Below are 25,038 nucleotides of genomic sequence, written 5' to 3'. Positions count from 1 at the left end.
ATTGTCATTTGAATATAAAAAAATTATTGGTCAGAATTTGACCCATTTTCAAGAAATGTTATTATTCCACGAATAGGAGGTGTTTTGAGTGTTATTGTGATTGGTTGATCTAACGGCATATTAGGACGAAAAATCTAAACTGAAATTAATTCTTGTGTAAAAGTTCCGTGAGCGTATGTGTGCATCAACAACGAAACATTCTATTCATCGCATTTTTAAAAGGTAAAAAGTTTTTCTCTTCTTTGATTTTTTAGTGCTTTTTTAATGGTTTTGTGACATCAGAAATACTAATTTAATTTTTTATTTCCACCCAAGTATAGTATAAAGTATGTATTATAAAAATTGCGTGTTAAATTGATTGGTTGTATATACACGACTGCGTGCTGAAATTTGAGGTTAGGATTATTTTACGTTTCTGTTTTCAGCTTGTGTGGAAAAAAATTACTTTTTAACTCTTTCTTAATAATTTCATGTTTACATTAGTTGAGACAATATTTTTTTTCAATATAAAAACGTAATATCAGTGTCAAATTAAATTTTCTAGATAAATTAAAAAATTATTAAAATAAATAACTTCTTATTAGATTTTTGAAACAATATTTTACAATAAAATTTGTACTTTAAAGAAGTAGCAAAAAATATCACTATTGTTAATCCTCCACGCTTTTCTGTGTTCAATGATATATACATAGAGATATATACGAAGATTTGGCAATATGGATCAAGAAATAAATACGGGATCTGGGAATCCAATACAACAAGTATTGCAGGAAAATACGACTAATCAAGGAACCCATGTGACAAACATACTTCAGTCGTCTCAACATCAGGAAACCCCGAAAGAATTAGCCCAACCGAATGTTCCTGGAAATAGTAAACGGCCAAAAGGTAATGTTTATTAATCTAAAAAAATGTTAAATAATTTTCTGCTATTTTCAAAATAAAAGAACCAAATTTAAAGAATCTTCATAAAAGTGGATGTTAAAATTTAGTACTTTAAAACAATAATAATTTAATGAATACTAAATTAAATGGCTTTTCCGTATTCATATATTTGTTAAAAGTAAAAATAAAATTCTCAAACGCAAAAAAATATCTTAGAAATACAAAAAAAGGAAGACATAATTATCAAAAGTAACTTATCAAAAACACTACTTATGTTCATAAGTTAAATGCTAGTTAAAGTACTAAATTACATTTCTGAAATATAGTAACACATTTTTTATCAATAAAATTACAGTAAACTTCTTGAAAAACTTAAATTTGTTTTTTTTTGTTAATTCTCCATTTTCAGTATTCTTCAAAATTCAATTAATTTTTAAAGCTTTTTATTTTTGAAACCTTTCGATGCGAAGACACGAATTACGTTCGGCCAATTATAACAATTTTTCGCGGTTGAAATCCTCAAAAGCAATTATTATTTTTTCTGGTTCATTAATTTCAATTTTTCCAATTTTTTCGCCTCAATAATAATAATTTATTCAATTTTCTAAATAATTTGGTCGTTGTTTAAATTTAGAATAATTTCATCATCCAAATCTTTTGCTATTATAATTGAAGGGTAGAATGACAAAAGGGGTCAAGCGCCAATTTATCGAAAATGAGGTTTTTGCATAAAAAAATCAAGAAAATTCATTTACACATTTCTGTAGAAGGATTTCCTTTTTCATTGCGTATTTAAATCAGTTTTTAATAAAAATTAAATTAATAAAATAGCCTCAAATTTACTTTATTGCAACCTGATTGAAAAACAAAAGAAAGTGGTGAGTCAATAATATTATCAAAATAAAAAAAAAATTATTTTTTTAGGTTTTATTTTAATATTTTATTTTAATTTTATTTTAATAATATTTTAATTAATAAAATTAATAATAATAATAATGTATTTTCAATTTTAAACAATTTTAAAATCATTTTGTTATTAATTTTTAAATATTTTTATGGTTATACTAAGTGAACAATTGAATTTAAAGATGAAAGTATTGCTCAATTCCAAAGCAAGCAATTAATTCGTAATTTTCTTGAAAACAAACAATTTTTTAAAGGAATTTTTTTTCTATTCATTTCGTTGATTCCATAGAAAGAAACTAATTTTCCAGTTTTTCTTTAAACTGTATATTTTTTTTATAATTAATGTTTAAAGAAAATGTGCGCAGTTGATATAACCTCAAGGAACCACAGTTTTTTTTAATTTTATCGTTAATATGTAGGTTTATTTCAACAAATTGTTGTTTATTTATTAAAACATACTAATATATCGAAACGGTTTTCTCAGTTTTTTTTTAAATGACCTGCAAAATTTTTAAAAATGTTTTTTTTACTTCCTGTAAAAACAGTGAATTGGCGCTTGACCCCTTTTGTCATTCTACCCTTCAATTATTTCTCTTTTCTACGAAATTTTTTTTAAATTTCAGATAACTTCATGGCACATTTTGTAACTTCATTAAAATTTTGTATTTAAAAAAAAAATTTTAATTACAGATATAAACTTTGGTTTTTGCAAATCTTATTTTTCTTATTTATTAGAAGTAAAACTATACTGAATTTTTTTCTTTTAAAATGGTCCTCGAGGAATCTATGAGCAATTTTGTTACCTTTAATGTAAAAAATATTTAAGTTCGAAATTCTGACTTTACAATTGTTTTATTCACAAATATGTTTCTTGATCGACTGTGCCGCGCATCCAATATACATATATTGCAAAGAGCAGTCACAGTTCTACGACAACAATTGAAACTGAAAATTATTTTTTCAGTTCCTGACTCTCGAATTAAGAAGCGTCGAAAATACAAATTTTGCGGTTACTCGGAAAGGCACTTTAGACGTATCATTAGTAATAAAAAGAAAGGAAATTGTCAATTTCTTCAAAATACCGGGGAGATAAATGATAATTCCATCAAACCATCAGTTTCAATAAACCCTTCTTCATCAAATGTTGAAGATATATGTAATTCTAACAAGGGAACGCCAACTACACCATTCATTTCCAGTTCATTAAGTAAATGTGCCACAGACGCTTTTAGTACTCCTGAATCTGACGACGATGAGCAATTTCCTTTTATTAAATCAGACGCGATAAAGACTGCAGACAATAAAAAAGTTTTTAATTTCGATAAAAATTTTAGCAAAGAAACAGTAGGTGAACCACTGACTTCTAATAGATTAAATAAAACGGCAACCAGTACTTTTAATACTACCGAATCAGATGAGTATGAGCAATATTCTTTTAAAACAGAAACAATTAATTTCGAGGACAATAAGGAATTTTGTAATTTCGATGAAATCTCTGACTCCTCTTCAGTAGATTTAACTGATTTTGAAAATCAGAAAGATTCATCAGATGGCGAAGTTCTCGAAGAGAATATTTCTGACAATGCATCAAATGAAACCGGGAACGCAGAAATTTTCGACGAGGAAAGTAAAAAAAAAACGAGTTTTATCAGCATGTTACGTGATTGGGCTCTGACGTACAAAATCACATTAGTAGCTCTGACGGCATTAATGTTGATTTTGAGAAACTACACTGAACATACGCACTTACCTCTCGATGCAAGAACTTTATTAAAAACTGAAAGATATACAGAAACATGTCAAATTAGTTGTGGTGAATATCTCCATTTTGGATTGGAAAGGGCCGTGCGATCAATTGTTCGAGAATATAAAAGAAAAGGAATAACCTTGAAACACGTTAGATTAGGTATAAATGTTGACGGTTTACCCATTTATAAATCAAGCAACGAAGGACTCTGGCTTATTTTATGTTCAGAGATAAATTCCAAGCAAGTTTATACTGTTGGGGCTTTTTTTGGAAGGGGTAAACCGAAAGAAGCAAATGAATTCCTAAAACAATTCGTCGACGAGGGTATTAAAGTCATAAACGATGGACTTAAAGATGAAAACGTTCGTGTAACAATTGAATTTTTAAGCTGCGATACTCCAGCAAAAGCTTTTGTTCTGTATTTGAAAGGTCACACAGGTTATGATAGTTGCACCAAGTGTGATATAGAAGGTGTCTATGCTCAAGATGAGTCGGAAGAGCAAAGGAAAAAGCCGAAAGGAAAAAAGAAGGGTAACGTCAGTTTTCCCGGGACTGGTCCTTTTAAATTGAAGACTGATGAAGACGAAATTGAATCAGATGTTTATCCAATTTTTGCTGACCTTCCAGGATTTGGATTTATATCTTCGGTCCCCTTGGACTACATGCATTTGATTCTTCTAGGTGTCATGAAACGTCTGATAACTCTTTGGATAAAAGGACCGGCTAAAGTGAGGATATCAATGAATCAAGTAGATAATATTTCGAAAATGTTATTGAAGTTACGTCACAGCTGCCCTGTGGAATTTGCAAGACGTCCTAGGGGACTTTCAGACTATGTACACTGGAAGGCCACTGAATTTAGAACCTTTCTCCTGTACACGGGTCCTATTGTTCTAAAAAAAGTTTTGAAATCTGATGTATATGCACATTTTTTACTGTTTCATAGTGCAGTTACAATATTAGTTAACGAAAATCATATTCGTGACGCTACAAATATTGATTATGCACATGATCTCCTCACCCAATTCGTTGCAGAATTTCCAAACGTTTATGGCAAGAGATACGTAAGTCAAAATGTGCACAATTTATTGCACATTTGTGAATGTGTAAAACGGTTCGGTTCCTTGGATAAATTCAGCGCTTTTAGGTTTGAAAATTATATGTTGACAATTAAAAACATGGTCCGAAAGGGAGAAAAACCTCTGCAACAATTGTCAAGAAGAATTGGCGAAAAGGAAAAAGCCGACGAGGGAAAAGTAACAACTGATTTTCCGTATAATACATCAAGAATAAACCTACAAAAACAGCACCACGATGGACCACTCATCAGGGAAACACCTTCTAATGTAGAACAATTTAAAATAATGAAAAATGAAGCTTTTACTATTAATTGCAATGAATCGAAAAATGCTTGCGTTTTATTGAAGGATAGAAGTTTCTTCGTAGTAGAAAATATTGTAAAGCTGAAAACTGGAAAAATTTGCATGATTGGAATTAAATATTTAGCAGTTGATAAATTATACGACAATCCTGATTCAAATCAATTTAATATGAATATCGCAAAAAGTGTCAATTCAGAAAAGCAATTAATCGAAATGGAAGATATTCACACAAAAGTCTGGAAAGTACCGTGTGCGAGAGGCATAATGACCATGCCTTTGGCGCATAATCCTTAAATGAAAATCACAGAAAATCGAGGTTTTTCAAGACATTCCCAATTGCAGTTAACATTTTCAAAATAGTAAGTTACTTTCTTTTTTGTGTATTTGATAGTATAATAATATTCAATTGAAAAATGTATTAATTTGACATTTATTTTTTTAACATTAATTTTTTTTTTTATTTTATTTTAATATTTTTTATATTAAAAATCATTAATTTAATATGAAAACTTCTCTAATAAATTGAAAAAGCAATCAAATTTCAACAACAAAAAAAACATTTACATATTTTGAATTCTAAAATTACCTACATATTTTTAGTTTTATTTAAAATATAAAATTTTTTTAACAAAATTGTACCATGTAACAGAAAAATTTTTTGATTTAAAGAAATATTAAATTAAAAATTTTTTTAAAAAATTAAATTCTATTTAAAACAGCACAAATGTTAAAGAAAATTTTTTTATTTAAAAAAAAGATTAAATTTAATATTTAAAAAACAAATAGGATTTCATTTGAAACAGTAAAAATAAGCCTTTCAGAAACAGATAATTTATAATACCTTTTTGTGTATTAAAAAAAATTATTTAAAAAGAAGTTAAAATTAAATTTTGTTTTCCATTTCAAATTTTTTTGTTATATTGCCTCCTATTTCATCTGCTTTGAAATATATTTGTTTTCAACATTTTTCAAACTATTTTGAAAATTTTTCACCTTTTTTATATTTTACTCCAATTTATCGTAATTTTATTCAAAAATTCAATTATTCTAAATTTAAATTAATTTGTAATTTGATTATTCCATATTTTAATTAATTAGAAATTTAATTTCAATTTAAAATGTTTTAAAGGATTGAATCTGTTAACAACTTAAAACGTTTGATAATTTAAATTGCAAAAAATTACGAATCTTTATTATATGAATTGATTTTTAAAGAATATTTAATTAAATTTTTTAAAATTAATTAAATTTTAGAGTAGAGTGAAAGTCAAGATTTTTAGAAATAATTCCATTTCAGGACATTGAACTTGAAATTTATTCTAAATTTTAATTATTAAAAATTTCTGTTTACTAAGTTTATATAAAAATTGGTACTTAAAGATTGGAACATAATCTGGCATCTCAATTTTAAAAGATATAATTTTCATTTAATTTTAATCAAACTCAGATTCAATCTAAACAAATTTTAATTTATCTAAATTATAATTAAATATTCATTTCTATTAATTAAACATTTTTTTATATATAGTAAATAATTAAATAATGATCTATTCATTTATTCATTCAAATATCTATTCATGTATTTTCGAAAAAATTTATCTTTTCATTTATTTAAAAAATCTTTATTTTAAATTTATTGTTTTTTCGTACGAGAATTTAGATTTAAAAATTCGGACTTGAATTTAATTTGATGACAAACACTTATGCAAAAGTGACAAGCGGAAAGGACTGGATGTCAGAAATAGTATCGAGCATCGCTTGTAAAGAAGAACTCGCCGAAGGGGTACGTAATTTGTAATGATTAAAAAATTGAATCCATCTTACATTGAATAATTAAAAAAACGCAAGTAAAATTTCATTTTTTTAATCAGATGCACAGTGATTTTAAGAAACATCTAATGGATGACGAAAAGAGACATGAGTTTGAAACCTTGTTGAAAAAATTGTTGGATTGTGTCGTTTTTGGAAGCCGATTCACGTATTATATTTGAGATGGATTGACGTTACGAAACGCTTTTTTAAACGTTATAGACAGTTGCATAATGCTAGTCAAAAATACGTCGATTTTCGGGCATTATTTGTCCAGGAAAGTGATTTTTTTTAAAACTCGAGAAGAGACTGAAAAAATCAACCAAAAACACTGAGGGTGAGGAAATATCCGAAGAACTTGACGTGAAATAATTGAATGCAATTTAAAAATTGTACTCAATTATTGCACATAACTTTTTTTCATTGTATATTATATAAATTACGGAAGAACAAGAATTGTTTACTTACGATATTAATGTATTTATTTACTGTTTCAGGATTTGAAGAATTATATTCAAAATTATCCGGATTCTTTTTGACAGTGATTTAATGACGCGCACTATTCAAAGTGATGTTGAGTATTTAACAAGCATCAGGAGTAGTTAAAATAAACAGGTATTTTTCCTCCATTATTAATTAATTTTTTGCTAACAATAATTTATTGTACTTAGGTTTTAATTATTGCTTTTATGTTTCTTATTTAATTGTTGTCTTTTGCAATAGACCGGCGAATGCACCAAGCAATTGGAAAGATCAGTGAAACAAGCACAACAATCAAAAGAGATCTTATTCAATACATACTGGTCGCCTTGACTGCGGTCTGACATCTGAAAATTCACCTCACGACTACTAAGTATTTTAATTTTTATTCAAGTTTTTAGGATTGATACAAGTCAATAATTAAAAAAATGTTAATCTAATGCGAGGGTCATAGATTGTCACCTATTCATTTATTTTCATCTTTTTCAATAATTTGCCACATATTTCATCTATTTTGTTAAATTCCTCCCTTGTTCACCTGTTTCGTGAATTTTTATTTGTTTTTACATTTTTGAAGTCTAAATTTCAATCTGTCAAAATTAAAATTAATAAAAATTCAATTTCAAGCCACTATCAATTTTAAATTAAATGATTACAAATTCTAAAGAATTAAAAGAGCAATATTATTCCACATGACATTTAATTTAAAACTCAATTATTTACCAAATTTTAATCACTTTAAATTCATTTATTCCACAATACAATCAATTGAATAATCCAATTATTCCAAATTTTAACCCACTAAGTAATTAATTCTAATTTTATTCAATATAAATTATATATTTTTATAGAAAACAATTAAATTTTAGAAGATTCGAACTTTAAATTTTTCTTCATTAGAATTACTGTATTTTTTATTAAAAAAATGTTAGGCAATAATTTAATTTTTGCATAATTTTTAATGAAAAAACGTTTTAATTAATTAAGTATTAATTTAAATAATTGAATTTTTGATAAACAATATTAAAATTATTAAAGATTGAAATGGAATTTTAGATGGAAATTTAAGAAATTATGAAATTTTGACCCTGGAAGCGGGAAAATTATTTACTTTTCAGGGAAGAGGGGGCAAAAAACTTCGCTTTTGTGGTTCACTTTTGCACCGTGTAGTAGTACGTAAGTAATGCATCCTCAATTTCATTTCAGCGCTCTTTCCTTGAATGATGTTTTTTGAAAATCAAGTTAAATATAATTTTTATTACTCATTTTCAGAATCATCAAGACACCTACATCAAAATGAAGCACAAAGCAGCGTTAACTACTGGATTGAAGACTGGCTGGTTCAGTGTTCCAATTCAATTAAACGAGACAAGTATGTATGTTTATTCTTAGGTATCTTACAGAATCATTTCTGAAAGTATCAATTTCTTATAAAAGTAAGCGACAAAGACTTTATTCAAAATATTATGGTGTGATTTTAATATTTTTTCTGCACGCAGAAAGAAAGAGGAAAAAAGGCAAGAAAAAGAGGCGGAACAAAATTTCAATTTTCCTGAATTTGAAGACGAAAACTCTGAATAATGGTTTTGGAATTCAATTTAAATTGAATCGATTCGAACTGTAATTGCTGCTTAAGGGCGACTAAGGAAAATATATTTATTATGCAGAACGTGTTGATATCTATAATGGTATATAAAATGAGAATATTTCATAATACTTTTTCGTAAGTCGATAAAAACTTATTAAAAACCATGTATTGTGTTTAAGGCTCTGAGAATATTATTATGTTAATTCTCAAAAAAAATATTGAAAGGAATCTTAAAGAGAGCTTACAATATATCAACACCGAATTAAGAAAAGGTAAAACTATTTATTTTTCCACATTGAAGACAATTATGTTTTGACTCAAAAAATACAATTTTGATGATTTGAACTAAAAGTTATTGTCTAAAATGAATAAAAATAATCTCCAAATTAAATCAGTATTAACAAATTTTTAAAAGTAGAGAAAACGTAATTTCATAGAAGAATGTTTCTCTTAGTGTAATGCTAAAATAGTGATTGACGTCAATAATTGAATATAAATTAATTTCATTTAAATTTAAATTGAAAAAATTTTCAGCTTTTAAATTTAGTCATACATATTTTTAACTAAATTATACGTTTCTTTCTCTTAAAAATTTGTGGAGCCTGATTTCTGGAAATTAGTTTTTTATTCAGTTTTTCGACAAATAATAATAATAGAATAAGAAAAAAATAATAGAATTTGTTTTTCAATGTATTGTCGAGTGACGAGAAACTGATAAAGGAGGGATGAAAAAAGTATTTAAAAAATTAATTTATTAATCTTTTAAAAAAGATGGAAAAATTTTAAGATTAAAAAAAATTTTTTAAAATTCAGAATTTTTTCAGGACGCTTAATTAATGTCGGTTTTCTATTTTTTCAGTTTTCAAGGTTTGGTAGCCATTCCGAATTGTATTCCAAAGGTAATTTTGATGACTGGTTTCTAAGAATTCATCTGCTCATCTTTTGCGACCGTCGACTCCACCCTGATTATAAACGAGGAATACTGGCTTTCTTTTTCATGAATTCTAAGAGAATAAAGTCAGTGTTACAATTTAATAAAAACATTTTTTGAAAAGTGTATTATTTAAAATTTAAGGTATTTTTAATAATGAAATTTAGTCATTATTTTACGGATATTTTTAGATGAAAGTTTTATACAAATTTTATAAAACGGAATTGTTATGTAACAAATTTTTGTAGAAATTCTGGTAGATCTTTTTAACAATAATTTTATTAACCTAAAATTCCATTTAAGGTAATTTATTTCAAATAAATCTTCAGATTGTTACAGTTTTCGTTTCACCGAACATTATAGACAAAATTTATGTTAATTAAAATATTTATTTAACAGAATTATTATTTATTATATACTCAGGATAATAAAAATAGTTACTAAAAAGAATTTTAAATTCTGTAATTTATAAATTAATTTATGTAATAATTCCACATGAATAATAAATAACAAGTAAATATACATAAAACTACAAACGCTTAGAAATATCTATTTTTACGCCTTCCTGTATTTGATTATGTGTAATTTTAAGTAATTTTTGTAATTTATATTTTTTCATTTTAATTTTCCGCATTTATGCTTTCTTTAAGTTTCCAAAATATTTAATGATAATATTTAACAAATTTTGCTTTTTCAATTTTCTCAAACATTTCTGCACAATATGGTAAAAATCTTTAGGTCCATTATTTCATGAAACTTGCAATGCAATATTCAATCAAGTTTTGCGCCAAACCCTGTTTATGTGCGGACATTTAAACATCGACACAAACTTGTATGGGCTTTGCCACTCAAGTTTCCGAATCTCGCCGTGCGAGGCGCTGTCAACTTTAAGGAAAGTTTCGGTGCTGTGTGGGTACGAAGTTGCCGATTATAATTTTTTTTATAGAAACTGTCATTAATTATTAAAACCTGAAGGTTAAGTTTTAATGTTTATTTCGAGACACAAAAATGGATCCAAAAAAATTCATTCTGAAAAAAGATAAGATGCGAGAGAAAAGAAAAATAGAAAAGGAAAAAAGAGAAAAGAAATTGGAAAGTTTACGAATATTAAATTTAAATAGAAAAAAGTCTATGAAAATCGTATGGTAAATTTTAAAAATTACAATTTTACATTTTTAAAACAATTCACTATAATAAAAATCTATTTTAAAATGTAATGTAAATATTCAAATAAAAAATTCATATATCTAGTTAATTTTTGACACATGCTTTTATACCCAGTGCATTATTTCAGAATTTTATTATTCACATAAATATTGAAAATATTAAACGAATTTTATGGCTTTTTAAAATTATAACCCCTTAGAAAATTCTCTTCAACTGTTTTTTATCCTAAAAAGCAAACACCTGTTGAATATTTTTTTGTTACAGGTTAAAAATAATTCTCAATTTTAAATATTTATAACTTTTTGAAGACAACTTGTTTTATCTGTCCACTTGTATAATTGGAAAGCTTAGTTCTTGAAGTTTATGTAGACAGAGTTTCAATACTGTGCTCAAAAACAAAAAAAAAAATTTTTTCTTATTGAAAAGTTAAAGGTTTCAAAGATATGCCCTTATGGGTAAGATCTCAATTATTTGTGACGATACGATATGAGATTATAAAAACAAAAGTATATAGGATCGCTTGTTTGCTCTCATTTCTCGATTTTCTCGCTGTTACACTATAAAGAATTATGCAAATTTTTTAAACTTTTTTGCTTATAGGGGTAGTTTTTAAGTTAGGGGTAGAAACTCAGAAATCGCATCGGTTCAATGCAAAAGACTTTATATTGAGAAATAATGTTTTGTATACAATTATCTAAATTTTTTCCTCTTTTAAAATGTTTTTAGGGTTCCGTACTCGGTTCGGAACCCTATTAATATCGGTTTTTTTGAAATCGTGTACCCCCCCTTAGCGGTCACACGAATTTATCTAGAGGGCTGAAAATTGGTACACATATGTATTTTCGCGTGTAGATTACAGGAAAAATATAGCGAACCTGAGAGGAATTGATTATCATAGCGTTGTCAAGGAAAAACCATGAATTTTTACGAAAAATGCCTAAAAATGACTATATACCCCTCCTCTAGCAGCCACATCTTTTGACATAAAGAGCTCAAATTTGGTACACTTACGTATTTTAACGTGAAAATTAAAGGAAAAATATAGCGAACTTGATTCGGATCAATTTACATAGCGTTGTCAAGGAAAAATCAAAAATTTCGAAAAAAATGATTTATTCTCCCTAGCACACATAATATTCAACCCAAACTGTTCATATTTAGTATACAAATGTATTTTTACGGGAAAAATACAGGGAAAAAAATTGATCACGATTAGAGTTGCTGATTAACTTTTTATCAAGTTTTTCAAGAAAAAATGACAATTTTAGGAAAAAAATGTATTTTTCTACCAAAAACGAACAAAATTTTATTTAAAGGGATTTAAATTTATATATTTTAACGTATTTTTACGTGTAGATTACAAAAAAAATATAGCGAGCATGATTGGAGTTGATAATAATAGCATTGTCAAGGAAAAACCATGAATTTTTACGAAAATTACCTAAAAATGACTATGTACCCCCCCCCTAGCAGGCGCATCTTTTGACATAAAGAGCTCAAATTTGGTACATTTACGTATTTTTACGTAAAAATTACAGGAAAAATATAGCGAACTTGATTCTGATCAATTTACATAGCGTTGTCAAGGAAGAATCAAAAATTTCGAAAAAAATGATTTATTCTCCCTAGCACACATAATATTCAACCCAAACTGTTCATATTTGCTGTAAAACTGTATTTTTGCGTGAAAAATACAGGGAAAAAATGTAAGCGCGATTTTTGAAGAAAAATGATAAATTTCAAAAAAAAATGTATTTTTCCGCAAAAAACGAAAAAAGTTTTTCTAAAGTGATTCAAATTTAATAAATATTTATTCAAGTTTAATAAATTAAAAATTTAATTTAACAGACAACTAAATTAAACTACAATTTATAAATTTTAAAAAACAGCTTTTTAAATTATTTGTATTATTTGAGGGGCTGATAGTAAAAATGGTTTAAAATAACATTGGGAGCAAAAGTGGGATAAGTGACTTGGGAGCAAAAACGGGTTAAAATGATTCGTTTAATTTATTGATAAATTCATTATATTATCGATTAAAAAATATTAACAATAGGAAAAATGCATATTTTATTATAATTAATATTTTTTAATCGATAATATAATGAATTTATCAATAAATTACACGAATCATTTTAACCCGTTTTTGCTCCCAAGTCACTTATCCCACTTTTGCTCCCAATGTTATTTTAAACCATTTTTACTATCAGCCCCTCATTTGTTATCATTAATGGTTCATATAAATATTAAACAAGTGTAAAACAAATTATTCTAAATTTTTCAGCTTCACAGAAAAAAACCTGGTCTCAAAATGAGTAGTTATTCATTTTGAAGTGAACCATAAATGATCCAGGTTGGTGGCGCCACTGTCTATGTCGATTATCATAGGCTTATTTTGAGTTTCAACAAAAAGGAGACTAGGTTTTTTCTGTGTTGAGATGCATAATTAGTTACCTCTACGTGGTGCGTCTTGGAAACAATATCATTGAAAGTTGTTTCCTTTAAATAAACAAAGTTTCTTTTTTTCTAACAAGAATTTTAATGCACTAATATTTTAAAGCAAAACTTGAGACTAACATTAATTATTTCAATGAAATTGGCAAAATACTAATCTTCAAAAGATTTAATTAAATTATAAATTAATTAATAATAAGAATTAATAAACAAAGAGCCTCGGCAAAAAGTCCCCCTTTTTCGTACCTCGAATTTTGAAACTTTTTTTATGCCAAATGGTTACATATGATGACCCAATAATCCCTGCAAAATTTCAAGATGAGAATGTTCCCCCTTTCCGAAATACAGGGGGTCAAAGGGGGCCATGTCCAAAATTAGAATATGCAATATAATCGAATAATAATGTTAAAAAAAATCAGACCAAATGGTTCCCTTAAGATTTTCGTCTGCTGATTACGAATGTGATGTCCGTTTTTAAAAATTCAAAATGGCGGATCCAATATCGAGGGTTCCGTACTCGAAACGAATTTATTTGGTATAAAAACTCATGTTTAAAAAATATGTGTTGTATGTAAAATAATATATGTGATACAAAAAGGAACAATTTTTTAAAAAAATTTAAGAAAATTGTTCCTTCTTTGGTATAAAAACAAATGTTTAAAAAATATGTGTTTTATGACAAATAATATAAGTATAGCCCAGTATAGGTGATATTTTTTAGGTAACAGTTGAGGTAAAAATTACAAAAAAAATTTTTTTGAAAAACAGAAAAATTTTCCAAGAAGAGAACATTTTGCTTCCTCATTGTATGAAGCAAAAAATTTGCTTTCTCGTAGAGGAATCAATAGATTTCTCCAATTCAATTGATTGATTTAAAACATTTCGAGTTGAACACTGCTTTAAATTAATAAAAATTTTTGAAAAATTATAAATTAAGAAAATTTTAATTAATTTTGGGTGTAACATATACTTTATATATACGAATCGATTCGTTTCAATGCAAGGAATACAATTATTTTATGTATTAACTTTAATTTAAATAAACACAAAATTTGTAAGCTGAAATATGAATTTTTGATTTTTCAATTTTCATTAATTCTTAAAATTTAAATCAAATCTATACTTTACATATACGTACCAATCGATTCGTCTTGACGTAAGGAAGATGATTTTATTATAATTATATCACCTTAAATTTTTCTATTTAAAAATTTTTTCAATTAAAAAAGAAATTTGGAAAAAAGACGAGCCAGACACGGCTTTATTTTGGCCCTAGTTTCAGAATTTTCTGGTTTCGTTCATGTGTGCAACCGAAAGTTGAGTTTTGTTGTACGGTGTTTTAGTTGGAGGTTTTTCAGTCATTCATTGCAAATCTAAAGTCAGTTAAAATTAACAACTGTCAGCCATTTTGAATATCTTACCTCGGATACGTAATCACCGACCTAGAAAACCCCCAAATAACGAATTTTAAGCAAATTAGACCGATTTTTACAAAAGTTGTCCGCCATTTAAAATTTTTTAAATCTGTCGTTGGATTCGTAATCTGCGACTTTGAAAACCCCCGAGTAATAAGTTTGAAGCAATTTTAAATTCATATATTGTACCTTCTTCCAATCGAATGATAAAGCAAACGAAAAGATTGAAGGATAGTAAAAATTTAAAATTTTTCCATACATTTTTCTATATTATGCCGGAAGTCGAAAACATTAGTACGAAAGTAGGAAAATTGTATATTTTTTCTTGAATCCTTTCCGTTGTTATTGTTATTGTCGTTATTTCCGTTGTTTCAAGTCTCTAACTTTTGTCTATCTTCAAATATCTTGCTTTAAAGTTAGCATCAAATTTCCACCCTACACACGTCAAGTGTACGGACAATGTCTGCCGGTACTGTATATTGTTCTCAGCTTAATCTAACTCAAGAACCCCTCCTACGTAAAAAGATAAAGGAAAATTAGAAGATGAACAAAAAGGTAGATAAATAAAACAAACTATTTGTAATAAATTACACCAAGTTTATTCGCTGATTTCTTAATGTGTTACTATAATATTGCCTACTTTTATGTTAAGTGGATGTGATGTTGGCTGCTGGTTGCCGTTATATTATTGAATCAATTAACTAGTTATAATGGCGCAGCAAGTAGATACTGAGGCATGAGGTGTTTGATTTCACGTTTATATTTATTTCAAGCGCAGAGAAATGATTTTCAATATATTTTTTTTCAAAAGGTTTCAAATTTAAACAACATATGGACTACACAATGAAATATTTTGTATATCGTTTTTAAAAACTTATAAAGTCTTACAAAAACCATTACATAAATAGTAAAACTTATTTCAGTTTTTAATTTTCCTTTTCTCATTTGTGGCTGATAAAGGTAAAAATATTTGATCGTTTATTATATATATATATATTGGATTTTTCAATTGATACTATTCATTATTAAAAAAGAGAATATTCAACAATAATATGTGAGAATAATAATTGCTCTTTAATAATTTTGATTCTACCAGAAAACTGATCGTGTATATAATAAGTATAAATAGCCTTCAAACTATCAATTACAATAAAATTTTAACGCATACGCTACTTTTTCTGGATAAAACTTTTTTTTGTATGTCAATTAGTGATAGTTTTAAAGTAAAAAGAGCTAAAAACTTCTCTAGTCTTTTATTTCATTAATAAATTGTAAACCACTTATTGAAATAATAATTTAAGCTTGTTACATTTACAATTATTGTAATAATTCTAAAAACAATGTCTAGTAATAAATTGGTTAAACTAAAATTTAAAATGACGTTCACATCAATTCTTGAGAAAATTTTTAAACTTTTATGAAAATTCACATAAAAATGAAAAAATATCAATGAGAGGATATTAAATCAAAAAATGTATTCGTTCTTTTAGATTTTTTTTTTTAGCAAAGTTTCTAGTTCTTCTTAGAGCGAACGTGTAAATCAGTCAAGTAAGTTATTTCTTAGAGAAACTGTCGGTTTAACCAACAAATTCAATTGATAGCAATGTTCGGAGATAGTAGCGAATTTTGGACTGCATTATGTATCTATTTGGGATGTAGTGCAGACCAACATCCCTTACCATATCATTGCACTCATGATAATGTGAATGAATGTACATATCACACCCAGCTGACCTATTTAATGTGTATAGCCAAGATAAAGAAACGTTACAAAAGGAGGCACGTGCACAATGTATTAGACAAAAATTTAAGATAATCATCAAACTACATGTTTTAAATAGATTTCTTAACCCTTATTACTTCCCTCAACTGATTGTATTTTTTTAAAATAAACGTTAATATCAATTATCAATGACTGTCAATGCATACAATTTTACATACATACAAACATAAATACATGCATGCATGAATGCAAACATGTATATATGTTTACATTTATATTTGTATACATAGCAAAGTATCTTAATGATAATTGCTGATACAATTTTTTTACATCAGTTTTTTTCCTTAATGTTTAATTATTTTTAAACATTAAAACATCCCCTGATCACGAAAAATATTGCATGTTACTTTCGCAAGAGAAGAGATATAATTGTAAAGGCATTATTTATCTTTTTTTGTTCTCTTTAAATGAAACAAGTGCCTTTGGCAGCAATACATAATGCGCATTCACAGAACATAGCAAAAACAATGCAATCCATAAAACTGAAATGTTCAATTCATCTAAATTGTAATAAAATTTCTATTTTACTGTCGATTACTTCTAGAGATGTCTTTAACGGAACTTGATATTAGTTCACGACCTCATCTTCATCATCTTCTTCTTCGGTTGACTGAGCTTCCTCTAACCACATCAACCAACTGTTCACCTGTGAAATTAAATATATAAATGTAATTTTATTATTATAATATTGATATTTTACCAAGTATTAAAACATTTATTAAATTCAAGTTTAAATAAATTTTGCCTTCGTGGTACATTTAGTTATTATAAAAACGATCTTATGTTAGAAATTTTTATTAAAACTTTAAATTACCTGAAATAGAGCTTCTCCTTTTCCAGGGTATGCATCGTTAACGTCCTCTCTCCACTTTAAGAAGGCCTCATCATCGATTATCGAAAAATCGTAGAGTGCATTGAACCATCTCAGTAACATTCCTTTCGGAAAATTCAATGACAAGCAAAAGACTTGCAATGAATGAATGGCCGTTAACTGAGACTCAAGTGTAGGAAGCAGAGTGTTCAACATACGCTGATATTTTTGCAAAAGTTGACGTTCTTTCTCTTGTAATGCTTTGTCGGGAATAACAGTCGGGTCTGCACCAGGCGGAAGTGTAGATTCCTATTGATAAATTTTCGTAAATTAAAAACAAATATTATTTTTAAAGATAAATAAATAATACAAAATCAATTTAAACCAAAAAGGGCTTTCTTTATATATTTTTTCAAACTATTGTTACCTAAATTATCCTACTTGTATGGTATAAAAATAAAAACCAAAATGAAACAATAATTTTCAATAGTTAAATGTTATCCAATGTAGTGCTTTTCACTTGTTACATTTCAATTGTTAAAATATGAATTAAAGTTGACAAAAAAAAAATTCCCTGAAAAGTCAGGGAATTTTGTTAATCAGGGAGAAGTCATGGAATTTTTAAAAATTCTTTAAAAGTCAGGGAATTTTGATTAAAAGAAACCACAAATTAAAATAATTTGATACATAAATGTCAATTCATTTTTTTTTATTTAGACGTTTTTGTAATATAGCTCATTATAGTGGTGCCGTCAGATTTTTCATTTTTCAAAGTATTTACTTTTTTTATAATATGTAAAAGTTTTAAATATAATAAAATTTTGTTATTAAACAATTTTTAATTATCTTATCTTTTCCTTTATGAATAAAATTGTTACTTAAAAATATTATAAAAATTTCAATCAGCAATGCAGAATATTATATAATTCAAAAGTTTTTTAGTCAGGGAAAATAAAAAATTAGTCAGGGAAAAGTCAGGGAATTTAGAAAATAAAATTTCGCGGCAACTCAGGATATGATAATATTTTATTCAATTGTTAATTGAAATAAATAAGCAAAATTTTAACTTTAAAATTATAATTAATAAACTCAGAAATTTTCTGAAAAAAACCGATTTCTTTCCTTTCTAGCACGTAGCCATCAAAACCAATCGGTCTCGCTATATTTTTCCTGTAATCTACACGTAAAAATACGTATGTGTACTAAATTGCAGTTCTTCATATACAAAAATGTAGAAGATAAGGGGGGGGGAGGGTCATTTTTTGCAATTATTTCGACAAAAACCGATTTCTTTCCTTTCTAGATTGTAGCCATCAAATCCAATCGGTCTCGCTATTTTTTCCCTGTAATCTACACGTAAAAATACGTATGCCTGGTAAATTGCAGTTTTTCATATACAAAAATGAAGAAGTTAAGGGGGGGAAGGGTCATTTTGTGCAATTTTTTGGAAAAAAAACCGATTTCTTCCTTTTCTAGCACGTAGCCATCAAATCCAATCGGTCTCGCTATACTTTTCCTGTAATCTACGCGTTAAAATACGTATGTTAACTAAATTGCAGTTCTTCATACACAAAAATGTAGAAGTTAAGGGGGGGGGGACACAAAGCTGGGACGGACGCAAGAGTATTTTCATAAGGGTTCCGTCTGTACAACGAAGGTGTACGGAAACATTAAAAAAAAGGTTTTTTTAATGATCAGCAACCTTCTTTAAAAGAAATTAAATGAAAGCGAACAAATTTCCTCCAATATTTACTTAAAATCTTTAATAAAAATTTTAATTGCAAAATGAAGGAATAAAGCAGGTAAATTGTAAAAAGAAATATATTTACAACTATTATATGTTAGAAATGTTAAATCTAAAATTTTCTATAGATTTTTTAAAAAACTAGCATGTTATAAATAAATATTTATAGAATTTAAAACAAAGAGAATCAACAACATTGACTGTTTCGTTAAAGAGATATAAGAGTTTAAAAATGATTAAACTTTTTAAGCTTACTATTGAACTTTATTTTTGAAAGTGACTGCCTGGTAAAATTACAAAAGTATATACTGGTATTTTTAGCGATATATCTGACAGTTTAGCAAATTTAGAGAAATTGATTAAGAAACATTTAAAGTATTGCATTGAATTAATCTAATGTGTTATTTGAGTTTATACTGTTTGTGAAATTATGAAAACCTGCATTTAAATTGTTTTTTAACATTAGTTTTTATAATTAATAATTGGTGAAAATATAATGATGCAGCTTGTCAAAAAAAAAAAAAAAAAAACAAACAAACAATAAGAAACAAAATGATTTAACAATAGACTTTTATTGTCAGCTTTCTATGACCATGTGTGACATCATATTCAGAATAATTGAGGACAATCGCTTTAATGGTAGTCAAGATCGTTCAAAAGTAAAAAAAAAAATAAAAATTGCAAATTAACATTTTTAAACATACTACCATGTAGAGAACAGAAATGCACAACTTTTTTATCTTCGAAATTTTTTTGAAGGATTATTATTTTTAAAAACAATAAAGAAAACTAAAAATTATTTCGTTCTCAATTTCATTGAATTTAAAACATAAATCGTCCTATCTTAAACAAATTTTTACAAAATTCAATGAAATTTAGTGTACTTACATATTTGGGTATAAAGAAGCCGATACAATTATTAAAAATTAAAAAAAAGTTAACTGCCTAATTATTTTTTAATAAAAATTGAGGCGTGTCAATATTTATGATTTCTCAACTTCAGGGACAAAAAGTATGCGGGGATCTGTTACAGTGGAAGAATTTGCAGTGAGAATTTTATTTTTGAATACCTAAGTACGCTAAATTTCATTGAATTTTGTAAAAATTTGTGTAAGATAGGACGATTTATGTTTTAAATTTCAATGAAATTGAGAAAGAAAAAAATTTTAGTTTTCTTCATTGTTTTTAAAAATAATAATCCTACAAAAAAATTCGAAGACATAAAAGTTGTGCATTCCATTTTTTTTTTTTTTTCACTTTGAACGGTCTTGACTAACATTAAAGCAATTGTCCGAGCGACGGTCGAGTTATTTGATCGGGACCCGTAATTATTATTTATTACAGATATTATCTAAGAAATGCAAATTTATAAATAACATACACTACCTATAGAAATTGCTCACTTTAAACAATCAACAAGAAAACATTCTTTTTAACACTCACAACTGAAACAGATTAAAATTAAACATAATAAATTCAAATTCATTAAGGGGAGATTACGGTGATTTTTTTTTAAATCGAAATTTTTGTTTTTTCATTTTTGGAAAGTATAACGCGTTTACACTAGTCGGGTGGCAGTAAATGGCCAAGAGGTACTCACTGCATATTTTCAACATTGTCACACGATAGTCAAAATAGTACAGATTATGAAAAATTTTGGTTTTCTCATTTTATATTAACTGTTGCAGAGGAAAAGTGTGACAAACTTTTAGTGTACCACTTTCGGCAGTCATTTTTCGGTAGTTCATTAAAAAAAAAAATTGTTTTCGACGCTTTCAGACATGTATTTTATTATAAAAAAAATTGTAAGTTTTGAAAATCAGAATTTTGTTGTTGTTTTAAGGAAACATCTGTAATAAATAATAATTATTCTGAAGATGATGAAACACATGGTAATCGAAACCTGAATTATTATTATTATTTGATAATTATTATTATTTGTTATTTGACTAGCTGTATTGTTATATTTTCATTAATTTTTAAAGTAATTGCTAGTGTTTCGAAATTATTGTTTATAATAATACTGATTTCAATGTATACCCCTAGGGGTCTTCACAATTTACATACAACATTATTGTACCTTACATTTCTCACAACTCTAAATTTCTGCGGCTGTAGACCGACTTTATTATTTACACTTGCATTTGCCTGAACTTTTAGCCAGGGGAGAGGAAAACTACAGAAAAGCTCATCCGAGCGTAGCCGGTTTATTGACAATCGAGTTGTGATTGGATAGTCATATATTGATATTTATATAAAATAATTTCATATTACTTTATAATTTATATAACTTTTAAAAAAAGGTAAAACTAACCTGAGTAATATATTTCAGAAGAACAGTCATCAGAGCGTTGATAAATCCAGTATCTGAATGATGCAGTGGATCAAGCTTTTCTTTAATCCACTTATAAAGACTGTTGGGTGATGGATCAGATTCTAATTGTTTCCACATGTCGCCTTGAATTCTTAGTAAAGGATATAGAAATGTTAAGTCTCGGTCCTCGAGTATTTCACCGAGTTTTTCTTTTGTTTTCTCTGTATCTGGCAGCTGTGTCATTAAGTTAACTTTGCTTTCATTAAAAATACGTGTAAGCGATACTTTGCCCTGACTTTTATGAAGTTGTTGGAGTGTAAGAAGGAAAAATGGATAATGTTGACCATTTTCAGTGACTGAAGCAACATCTGATAATTGGATCATAGTGTCAATGATGGCGCGGGCTGTCAAAAATGCAATGTGTGATGTTACACAAGGCACAGTGCTTTCTTTTTCAGTTATGCTACCAACAAGTTCCTTCCAGCCCTCAATAACTTGTAGTCCAGTAATAATACCGTCTTTCTTTAGCTGAGCAACAATTTTGCTTATTAAATCACGATCAACATCACCTCTTTCTAAGGTGTTCGAATAAAGCGTATAAATAGCATGACGTAAGAAACGCTCCGGAATCTTAAGTTCCTTAAAACTATTTATACAATCTTGAATGTTTGCGTGGGAGACAAAGTCGTCTACGAGTGCGTTAACTTTCTTTAAAATATCTTCCTTGGAAGGTCCTTTATCTTTACGTTCCCGTGCTTTATCACGTTTATCTAAGGGTCCCTGTTTGATAACAATTGACGGCGATGTTTCTTTGTGCATTAAAGGAGGATTTTGTTTTAGTGCTGTTGTGCGCAATAACGACACTTCGGTTGGTCTTCCTGGGAACAAGTCTATACCTACGATAAACAATACCATTTATTTCTTCATTAAGCTATTCAATTCTTAAAGAGAAATATCACTTTAGAAATTTCAAAAATGCACTTTCAACTTAACCCTCGGAGCACACACCTCTTTTTTCGAACAAGTAGCACAGTCTGGGTCGCTGTGACCCTGTTTACTTTACAAAACTCCCCCATTTTTGAACTATTGGACTGATCAACACAAAAAAAATATTTTTTTATTCATTGAATCTTGTAAAATATAAGAATATGCAGTTTAGAAATATTATTAAATTATTTGCATATTGAAAAAAAATTCGTGAAGTTAACTAATTAAAAAGAAAAAATTGAATTTAAAAAAAAATGTAACTTTTGTAATTTTTAATATTTTAAGCTAAAAATTGGGATTTATATTCTCGAAGTGTGTTAGAATAAGGGAAAAAATACCACCTTATTTTATTTTTTAAAAAAGGTATTTATTTTGTAGTTTAACGAAGGTAACTTTTAAGACGATAAAAATGTGATTTTCGACACAACTTTTTAAAACTATACTTTTTTAATAACATATTTACTAGTATTTTATTATTTTCTTTGGATTATCATGTTACTTATTATTCCTTATTAGTTAGTTACCACTATATGGCCTTAGGTTCGTGTTGTATTGCCGACTTTTCAAATTACACTTCATTGAAATTAATGACAGGGTCTGTGTGACCCAGTATGTGCTCCGAGGGTTAAATAATGCTTTAATCTTTTAATAAAAATAACACAAAATGCATCCAATAGTGGAAACAGTTCTTCCAACCAAACGGTTTAATCGCTTCTATAGCAAATAAAAAATTTGCTAGAGAGAACCAAACTTTGGTAGGTGATATTAAAAATTTTTCTTAGTGAAAGGAATAGTGATAACTTAATCATGACGGAAGAGCAAACTGTATTCACATTGAAACGAAATAAGATTCAGTTCCATCTTACTCTGCAACCTGGATAGGTTCAGGTAGAAAATTTAAAATACCGCATAATAGTCTAATAGAATTTTTAATCACACTATACTATCTAAGTCCCAAATTTTTATTTTGTTAAAAATTTATGAAAAAGGATATTTAAAAAGTATAATATTAAAAAAATTTTAATTATTATTTGAAACATTAAAATAAAGATAACTTCCTTAAATTTGATGACGATTAGCCCAAAAACTGAATTATTTCCAGATAAAGTGTCAAACAAATAAATTTATTGGCATAGACCCATGTAATTCTTATTTATTATTCTAGAGTGACATTAACCCTTAGAAACTAAAAAAATAAAAAATACAAACCATTGTTCAAAGGTAAATTTTGAGTGATAGTCGATTGTTTGAACATCATTGAATTTGCTGACGGTCGCAAGGAGACTTCTTCAGGATGACCGATCAGCATTTTACTTTTGTTGAAGCGTAATTGGTCTTTGTTGCCACCTGAAAATAAAAAAAGCAATCACTTGTTATGTGCGCGTTGTAAGCGTTTCGTTTGTAAACTTGTTTCGCTTTTTCTTTTGTGGTGAACACTTGCAGGATGTAGTATAGAATCAAAAAATAATTTTCACAGTAAAATTCTAAGATCACTGCAAAAATAGATGACTTACTTGGTATCTTAAAATAAGATGAAAGATGGAAAAATGATATCTTCTATCTTAGTCAGAATAAGATATTTAGTAAAGTATTTTATTAATTTCTAAGATACTTTACACGTTTTATCATAAGTTAAAATGATTCTTCCTTTTTAGAATGTAAGTTACATGGAAAGATTCTTAAAGTAACTAAGATTAAAATGATTGCGTCTTCATAAGATGACTACCAAAACATCTTAACTTAAAATACTTCTTTATGCAGTTACAATTCTTTCCATTTTAAAGATTTTAACAATAAATAAATATTATAATAGTTTAGTAATAATTAACTAACAATAATAAATAAATTTCAGAATAAATGTTAATTTCAATTGAATAATTATTATTAAATAATGTAATTATTTTGTAAAAATTAGGAAACTTTTTAAAAGAATGGAATGAAACTATTCTTTAATAAAAACTATTATCCTTACTTTTTAGTTAAACTTAAACTTAAAAACGCCCCCAATTTACGCCTATTTAGAGGGTTAGGTTTTGAAGACCCAACCATAAGGAACTTTCCTTCAGTTTTTTCTTCCATTCTTTATTTTTTCCTTAAAATATCCTATCCTTATTTATTTCCAACCCTCATTTCCATTACTTAAAAATTTTGTTTTTCCTAAATTTGGAGATCATAAAACATTTAAATGGGGACAAATGGTTAAAAACAAAGACTCAATACTAAAACAATTAGTTCAAAATATGTTACAAGTTCTACAAACAGTTCAATCTCTAATTTCAAATTCAAAGTCAGTACAGTTCTAGTTCAACAAAAAGTACAATTTTAAAGTTCTCAATTCTTTACAAGTTTAAATTCAAATTCAAAGTTCAAGAAAAATCTACTCAAATTCAAGTACAAATCAAATTCTAATTCAATCCAAGATTCCATTATAAATAAAAATTCAAATTGAAAATCTAATCCAAATCGAGAAGTTTTATTGGATTTATTCTATTAAATCAAATATAAATAAAAAAGTAAGTAATTTTCTTCACATCTCTATTTCTGACTCCTGAACTGCCCGCCTTTGAGTCCTAAAGTCATTAAGGCCTCTATTTAGCAGTTGCTAATGAACTATATTCCTCATTTTTAAATAAAA

General features: G+C 27.2%; 2 protein-coding genes across 8 annotated transcripts in view; one reads left to right on the top strand and one right to left on the bottom strand.

The window, feature by feature from the left end:
• The first annotated feature begins 30 nt into the window (after positions 1–30).
• LOC127291123 (uncharacterized) lies at positions 31–10,146 on the top strand. Of its 4 annotated transcripts, none has more exons than XM_051320045.1 (12): positions 31–222; positions 693–888; positions 2,756–5,279; positions 6,574–6,703; positions 6,792–7,066; positions 7,227–7,344; positions 7,453–7,582; positions 8,328–8,385; positions 8,482–8,581; positions 8,709–8,897; positions 8,977–9,069; positions 9,657–10,146. In XM_051320045.1, exons 2-3 carry the CDS (start codon positions 717–719, stop codon positions 5,212–5,214), a joined length of 2,631 nt encoding a protein of 876 aa, XP_051176002.1. In that variant the 5' UTR covers positions 31–222; positions 693–716; the 3' UTR covers positions 5,215–5,279; positions 6,574–6,703; positions 6,792–7,066; positions 7,227–7,344; positions 7,453–7,582; positions 8,328–8,385; positions 8,482–8,581; positions 8,709–8,897; positions 8,977–9,069; positions 9,657–10,146. The 4 variants fall into 4 exon arrangements, with proteins under 4 accessions (XP_051176002.1, XP_051176004.1, XP_051176003.1 ...); XM_051320047.1 differs by having other exon boundaries at positions 8,266–8,385; XM_051320046.1 differs by having other exon boundaries at positions 6,581–6,703; positions 7,453–8,385.
• Positions 10,147–15,340: 5,194 nt separating this feature from the next.
• The window catches only part of LOC127291139 (eukaryotic translation initiation factor 4 gamma 2), a 43,548-nt gene continuing 33,850 nt past the window's right edge, over positions 15,341–25,038 (bottom strand). For all 4 annotated transcript variants that reach the window (XM_051320062.1, XM_051320064.1, XM_051320063.1 and 1 more), the window contains 4 exons: positions 23,613–23,750; positions 21,417–22,312; positions 17,362–17,667; positions 15,341–17,193 (listed from right to left, as the gene is read on the bottom strand). In XM_051320062.1, the coding sequence (XP_051176019.1) occupies positions 17,116–17,193; positions 17,362–17,667; positions 21,417–22,312; positions 23,613–23,750 (1,418 nt within the window). In that variant the 3' untranslated portion in view covers positions 15,341–17,115. The remainder of the gene's footprint in view (positions 17,194–17,361; positions 17,668–21,416; positions 22,313–23,612; positions 23,751–25,038) is intronic.

Source organism: Leptopilina boulardi, unplaced genomic scaffold, assembly GCF_019393585.1.
Source record: "Leptopilina boulardi isolate dan_hultmark-lab unplaced genomic scaffold, ZJU_Lbou_2.1 LbouV2_125, whole genome shotgun sequence".
In the NCBI taxonomy this organism is placed as follows: domain Eukaryota; kingdom Metazoa; phylum Arthropoda; class Insecta; order Hymenoptera; family Figitidae; genus Leptopilina; species Leptopilina boulardi.
This window is presented reverse-complemented; position numbering and strand designations above follow the sequence as displayed.

What these genes read in the sequence shown, in the direction of transcription:
- LOC127291123 (XM_051320046.1), top strand. Translation starts at nt 717, where the DNA reads ATGGATCAAGAAATAAATACGGGATCTGGGAATCCAATACAACAAGTA. An exon ending in AAATAGTAAACGGCCAAAAG is followed by an intron (nt 889 to 2,755) that starts GTAATGTTTATT and finishes TTATTTTTTCAG; the next exon opens with TTCCTGACTCTCGAATTAAG.